Source organism: Ambystoma mexicanum, chromosome 5q (assembly GCF_040938575.1).
Source record: "Ambystoma mexicanum isolate Mex_15411 chromosome 5q, UKY_AmexF1_1, whole genome shotgun sequence".
NCBI lineage: Eukaryota > Metazoa > Chordata > Amphibia > Caudata > Ambystomatidae > Ambystoma > Ambystoma mexicanum.
Window position 1 is genome coordinate 927,132,551 of NC_090933.1, and position 6,711 is coordinate 927,139,261.

At 46.8% G+C, this 6,711-nt stretch overlaps 1 protein-coding gene across 4 annotated transcripts in view; it reads right to left on the bottom strand.

Annotated features, from left to right (window-relative positions):
- Positions 1 to 6,492, bottom strand: part of SNX31 (sorting nexin 31) — a 397,776-nt gene extending 391,284 nt beyond the window's left edge. Inside the window, exons 1-2 of one of the 4 annotated variants that reach the window (XM_069621443.1) lie at positions 6,397 to 6,492; positions 5,032 to 5,106 (exon numbers count right to left, since the gene is read on the bottom strand). Coding sequence is in view for 3 of the 4 variants with exons in the window: in XM_069621442.1 (XP_069477543.1) it covers positions 5,032 to 5,106; positions 5,214 to 5,273 (135 nt within the window). In the remaining variant the exon portion in view is untranslated. Of the gene's footprint in view, positions 1 to 5,031; positions 5,107 to 5,213; positions 5,564 to 6,396 lie in introns of those variants that run through there. The other 3 variants (XM_069621442.1, XM_069621441.1, XM_069621440.1) reach the window with 3 other exon arrangements.
- Positions 6,493 to 6,711: the final 219 nt, after the last annotated feature.

Below are 6,711 nucleotides of genomic sequence, written 5' to 3' on the forward strand. Positions count from 1 at the left end.
TGCTAAATTGCATTACGGTATTTGTAGTCTCTACGGAAGAGGGGGGGGGGGTAATGGCACAACTGTACACTTTTTGCCTAACACGGTTCTATAAGGATTTAGATATTTGTGTGGCACTATGCATGGGTACCTTTTAGGTTTTATTTATTAAGCAGAGTATTGTTGAAATCCAGACATGGGGGTGATGAGGGGAAATTATGAGAGGGTGTAAGTCATGAGTATTTGCCCAGAATGTGGCAAGAGAGGCTGCAATCCTGACACTCGTGCAGTTATTGTCCCCTCATTGTGGCTGCTTCTGCTTTTCCATGACCTTCCAAGTGACATCCCTTACAAAAAAATCACTGGTGGCATCAGCTCTCCACTCACCTGCAGCTAGAGTAGAACATCTGCACATGGACACAGTTTTCTTCCAGTTTATGGATGGTCCTTTAAACGCAGACCCTGACCTTGGACAGCCGGTGCGGTCTCTATGCTTCTCGTCATTACGCCACAGCGCCCTGCTTCTGCCCCTGCTGTAGGACTCAGTTACTTATGCCATCCAGTAGTTCTTAAAATATTTGACAGAAGGGGGAACACCCCCTTATCCCAAAATTATAGCTCTCCCTCTCATGGTGTTTTGCAGCCAAGAGACCAACAGGATTTTCAGAAACGACAAAGCAGTCAAAATTCTATTGCCAATCACTTTTTACTTCCTGGATGGATTTGGATAAAATTCTAAAAAACAAGACATTTGTGAATGGCCCGCACCTCCCAAAACTGAACATTTTGGGGTTAGGTTCTGAAATGAAAACATCATTATTAAACAAAACACCAACGTTTCACACTTTTCAGCCCATTCATTTTCACATAAAGTGCAGTTTTTGAACAGCTGCGGCGCGAAAAAGACAGGAACAACTTGGGCACAAAGCGTTGACTTAAATATCGTGACTGGTTTGGGGTAAATCCATCCAGTAGTTTTAAAATGATTTGACAAAAGGAGTGGGTGCCCCCTGTTCCTCAAGACCTTTATATCGGTCTTGGTGCTTTTAACAGCAGAGAGGCTGAACTAGGCTAATCACTTGAACTGCTGGATGGATTGGGATGACATTTTCCAAACAGTTTATCAAGGGCCCCCTGGACATTTTGGAAAAATGTATTCAAAAATGAAAAAGTAATTAAGAAAACATAAATAAACAGTTTAAGTGCAGTTTTTGAACAGCCATAGCGTGAAAACCGCTTGGCAGAGGAAAAGGGATGAAATGGCATCAGGCTAAAGGTGGGGAGGGGCAATAGGACACCATGTGAATTTGGGTAGTTGGGGGTACTGGGGACCAAGTTCAGAGCGCAAACGTTTTCGCATAACTACAGTTACGATAGAAAACAAGATGGGGAATGAAAGGGCGCCAGGGAAAAATAATTTTAAGAGGAGTAATGTGGGAGAATAGCACGCGGAGGAGGGGCACTTGGTGAGTGCCTCGGAGGGCAGGGAAGAGTTTTGATTTAGTTCGCTTTTGACAGATAACCTCGGTTATTTTTTGTGTGCATTTTCAGATATCTGTGGTTCCCACAGCCACTTAATTTTAAGGGTTTTGTTGCATTAAATCTGCTCAACTTAACTTTAACAACCGGAGAGAAGAGAGAAGAGACCTGTTTGCCAAGACATTCTGTTAAAAACTATAAAATTCAAATTAAAAAAGAAACAAAGGAGTTTTTACGATTTCCTTCAAGATCTAGAGGGGATCAGAAGAAGAAAACGTTGCAGCAGATCCCAAGAAAGAGCAGGTCTCCTCACGAGCCAGACGCCCTGACAAGAAGCCTGGTGGGGGGCAGACTAGTGTACTTTTCATGGTTTGGGATCAATTGGCCTCAGGTGCCTGGGCTAACCAATAGAGTACATGTCTCTACCCAGGACTCGGCACCACACAGTTCTGATTCCAGCAAGCAAGGCAAAGAACTGGGCCATGGTGAAGGCGATACAGGAACTATTGCTCAAGAGGGCAATTGCCAGAGTTATACAGGGACAGAAGGGACAGGGTTCCACTGTAGAGTATTTCTGACCCCCAACCCCAAAAACGGGCTAATAATAAACCAGAAATCCGTGAATGAGTTTGTGGTGACACTTAAGATGTAGGCACTACAGAAAATCATTCTGGGGTCTTGAAGGGGGAGTGGGCTGACATCAGTCGATCAGCAAGATGAGTGCTACCATGTTCCCATCCTCAGGGGGCACCCACAATTCGAGGTTCACAATAGAGAAAGGGGCCCCTTCCAGTTCAGAGTCCTTTGTTGGCTTTGAAATCAGCCTTCGGGTATTCACCTAGATCCCCTGGTGATAGTGCTCCATCAGAAAAGGATTCAGGAGTACCCAATTGATTGGATGGTCAGAGAAGCAGACATAGCAATGACTCTCCGTCTTCATAGAGTTTGCCAGTCTTTAAACCAATGGGGATTTTTTGTAAGCCTGTTCAAGTTACATTTAGTGCCATCCTGGTCACTACAATTAATAGGGGCATAATTTTGAACAATAAAAAAAGGGAAGGTCCATCATCCTCTAGACAGGATGGGCCGGAATGACCAAGTAACAGCTAGGTAAATGCTGGCACTCTGTGGACATATGGCCTCATGAGTCTATATAGTCCCATGGGCATGGTTTTACTTGAAACCTTTATTGATTCACCCACAAAGGTCTGAGTCCCGGCCTCTCAGCAGTTTGAGCACAGGATTCCTATGGAGCAGGGCTCTTCAACCTGCAGCCTTCCAGATGTTTTAAACTACAGCCATCATCAGACCTAGCTAGCACAATCAATGGTGAGGAGCCATGGGATTCCTATTCCAAAACCTCTGGAGAGTCGCAGATTGATGTTCCTGCTAGACAGTATCCTGAGAAGGAACCTAAAATGGTTTGGGTCACTGTCCAATCTCAGGAAGGGAGTGGGATTTGTTCCAGTTAAGACGATCATTCTTACAACCGTGAGTGGGTCCTGTTGGGAAGCCATGCTAGGAAATCTAGGTCATCAAGGAAGATCACAGGCCATCATCCAATTAGAACGAACTGGGAGAGCTCCAAATATCTTCAAGGATGTAGTGATAAATCGCTCTGTAGTTGTAAGGGCAGACCGTTCCAGGACTCGGTCCTATGGAAACCAACAGTGGGGGGGGGGGAGAACAAGAGTACAAGCCCTTGGTTCTCTTGCGATGAAGATCGGACTTGGGGCAAGAAATAACCCGTCATCTCGATAGAATACTCACATCAGGGGGAGAGACAATGTGACAGGCGACAGGCGCAGCAGAAAATTCCCCATTTCTACAGGGGGTGGGGGCGTTGCGACAGGTCATGAAAGAGCCAGGTCTTAGATATGCCAAAGATACAGGATGCCCCACATAGATTGGTTTGCTTCCCTCTGGACGCTTAAACCACCACAAGTTGTTCTCTAGGTTTCAGACACCTAGTGGGTGTCACAAGGGTGTGGTAGGGAACACGATTCTGTGAGACTCAGACACAATGTATGCATTTCCCCTGAACTGGGGGTCATCTCCTCGGAAAGTTTCACAAGATCACATATTGATGGATTCAATGGTCAATGGAGAAATTGAGAGGAGGGAATTCCAGAGAATCGGTTTATCAGTTCAAGTAGCAGAGACTGTACAAAGAGCCACCAGATCCTATACTTAAGTCATATAACGGACACTGGGCCAATTTCAAGCTGGATGTGGTAGGGGAAAAAAAGAAGAAATCTACCTGCACCAGTGTGTGGATTTCCAGATATCCTCCAATTTCTTCATGAAGGTGCCTCAAAGAGGTTGGAAGTATTTTCCTTGAGGGTTCTGTGGGCAGCCCTAAAGGCTCTTAGGGAATATTGGTCCTCAGCTTCAGGAGGAGACAAGCTGATCAAAAGCTTAGGAAACTCTAAACCAGTGGAAGTACCAGGAGACCCTCTCTGGGACCTTGCCATGATCTTGTATATGTTGCAAAGGACTCCCTTTGAGCCTTTGAACTCAATGGACTTGAGACTCCTAGCCGATTCACTTGCAATCAAGAAGGTGCTTTTCCGGGCAAGAAGGCTGGGGAGAATTAGTGCCCTGTTGTGTAGAAACTCATTCTCATAGTTACAGTCTGATGCGATCATTCTAATGTGTGTGCCTTCTTCCATCCCCAAGGTATCCTTGAAATTCCATAGATCCCAGGAAATAGTGCTCCCACCATTCATTCCAGACCGGAACTCTCCGGAGGAAGTAGCTTGGCACTGCCTATATGTTAATCGAGCAATATTTGAGACATAAATCAGCCCATAAGAAAAATGGATTATCTTCTGGTGACATTTGACACCGGGGCTGATGGAAAAGCTTCCACAGTGCCCATCAGCAGATGGATTTGAGCAGTCATTGCTTATGAAGGGACTAACCTGCAAACTCTCTGCCCAGTTCAGGACAGATGCACAAGGGGTTGTCTACATCTTGGGCCAGCACACAGGGCGGGTTTTCACATGAGATCTGCAGAGTAGCACCTTGGGCAAGCCCCAGTACATTTAACAGGCACTACCTTCACACTCCCAGGTATGGGGGGGGAGAGGCGATTACAGGGAGGTCAGATCTCCCTAGGAGGAGTGGGGCCAGCAGGAGGGGAAGGCGTTCCCTGGAGGGGAGGCCTCCTACGCAAGTATGGTGACAGAGAAGAGTAGGTCTAGGGGTAATGTAGTGGTAAAGTAGTAGCAATAAGCCAGTGTACCTGTCCATCGGCTGGACTCCCAGCAACTGATGAACAAAGTATCGATAAACTGCTACTGCCAGTCACTATTGTTGAAATGTATATACTCCTCTAAAAAAATTGCATTTGACAAAGGGAATTACTTTTAACTGCCCACAAAATATTTGCATTCCAAACTGCAACAAATAATGAGAAAACAAGGTTTGTAACGCTCACCCTACACCCTCCCCCCCCACAATCAAATAGCACCACATGCCAGAATGTACAGAAACAAAAAGCAGGAGTGGGTGGACTACGCCCCCTCTCAGGGACCCACATACATTTCACAAACACGAAGGGCTCTTTACCTTCTCGTTCCACTTGTGCAGGTCACTGTAACGCACTTTACAAAACAGGAAGCCTTCCAGGTAAAGGGAATACAGCTGGAAGCAGAAACAAACCCCGCTCCGTTAAAAACAGGGGCACTGAATACGTGATCATAGAAACAAATAAAGGTTTTGCATATTGTTTAAAGTGAACGTTACTCAACCACATAGCGGGATCCGAAAGAATCCACCAGGTCCTGCGTGAAGGGGATGGTGACGTGCATGGTGTCCTATGTGTGGTGCGGCGGGGCTACGGGGCGGGCAGAGCTCCAGAACCTCCGAGTCCCCCACAGATGCCTGGTGCTGGGCAGGCAGCAGAATGCACGGAATCAACGCTCCCCAAAGTCACCAACTGTCCTCGCCTCCTGCTGCTGATCCCGAACGGGTGTCCACTGGGGGAGTTCACCCAGCCCCACTTCACCTGCACCCAACTACCACCCGCCACTAAAATCCTCCACTGCCAAGATTCACCCTCCTGCTCCTTCTGCACCTGTTAGCACTTCAAGCCCTTTGGGAGGGGCCGAAACCTACGTGCGCACAGGGCGGGGCGGCCCAGGAACAATGACATCAGTACAGCGCCTATTGGCGTCATGTTGATTTTAGGGGTCAAGGCTTAACATTAAAGTGGGCGGGGCGGGGGGCTCATCAACAAACACAACGGGACATGACGTCGCCAGAGATTAGCATATGACGGTGAAATATGTAAATTTCATTAAAAATGGCTTTGCATAACCACCCAAATTGCACAGGACGAATGGCATTTGCCTTTCAAAACATCAACACAACCACAAAACCAAGACAGGCTTGCAGTACCGAAATAGGACATTTCACCCTTAGTTTGTTATTATTCATCAGGTTATATAGTGCAGTGCTGAAGTCTCCGGCCTGCAACCCTGACGACTGCGGTTCGTCGGCTTTAATTCATAAAGTCAAAGAGGACATTCGATGTTTCTCATTTCAGCTAATGGGACTGAGTCCACCCTCGGAAAAAAGTGGGCGGACTCCGTCCACCGGCGCAGTGGAGTAACTTTTCTGAAAATGTTGGGGGGGACATGACATCTGAAGAAAAGGTGCCCCGCCCAAATGAATGGGGACAAAATGGTGTGCCATGAAAGTTGGGGCGGACACACACCCCTTCTAAAGTTACGCCCATGCACTGGCGTGTACCCTAGACTTGAGCCCTAAACCTAAAACAGGGTGATTTAAAAGGGGTGCAGACTGCTACTCCGATTAAATTCCAAAATGAGGTAATCGGTCTGTCCCCATGCCCACCTTCCAAAACATTGTACCACTGGAATTATTCTCCAGGAATTAAACTTGACCATCCGTCTCCACCTGACCACATACCTGCCTAACCTCCGGAATTTTTCCGGAGTCTCCGGAATTTCAAGCATTTCTCCGGGTCTCCGGAAAAGTTCCTTGAATCTCAGGAATTTTGAGATTCTTTCCGGTCCCGTCATATTCTCCACCTGATTGGCTGCCGCCGGGAGCCAATCAGGTGGAGAATATGATGACCGGAAAACGGCGCGAAATGTTCGTGCCCACTGCCTGCACCATTATAATAATAGTGCTTTCAATCCATATAATTGGATTGAAAACACTATTTTTACGGCGGCGGTGCCCCTTTCATTTTGCTTACCATAGCACTGAAAATAATTAATT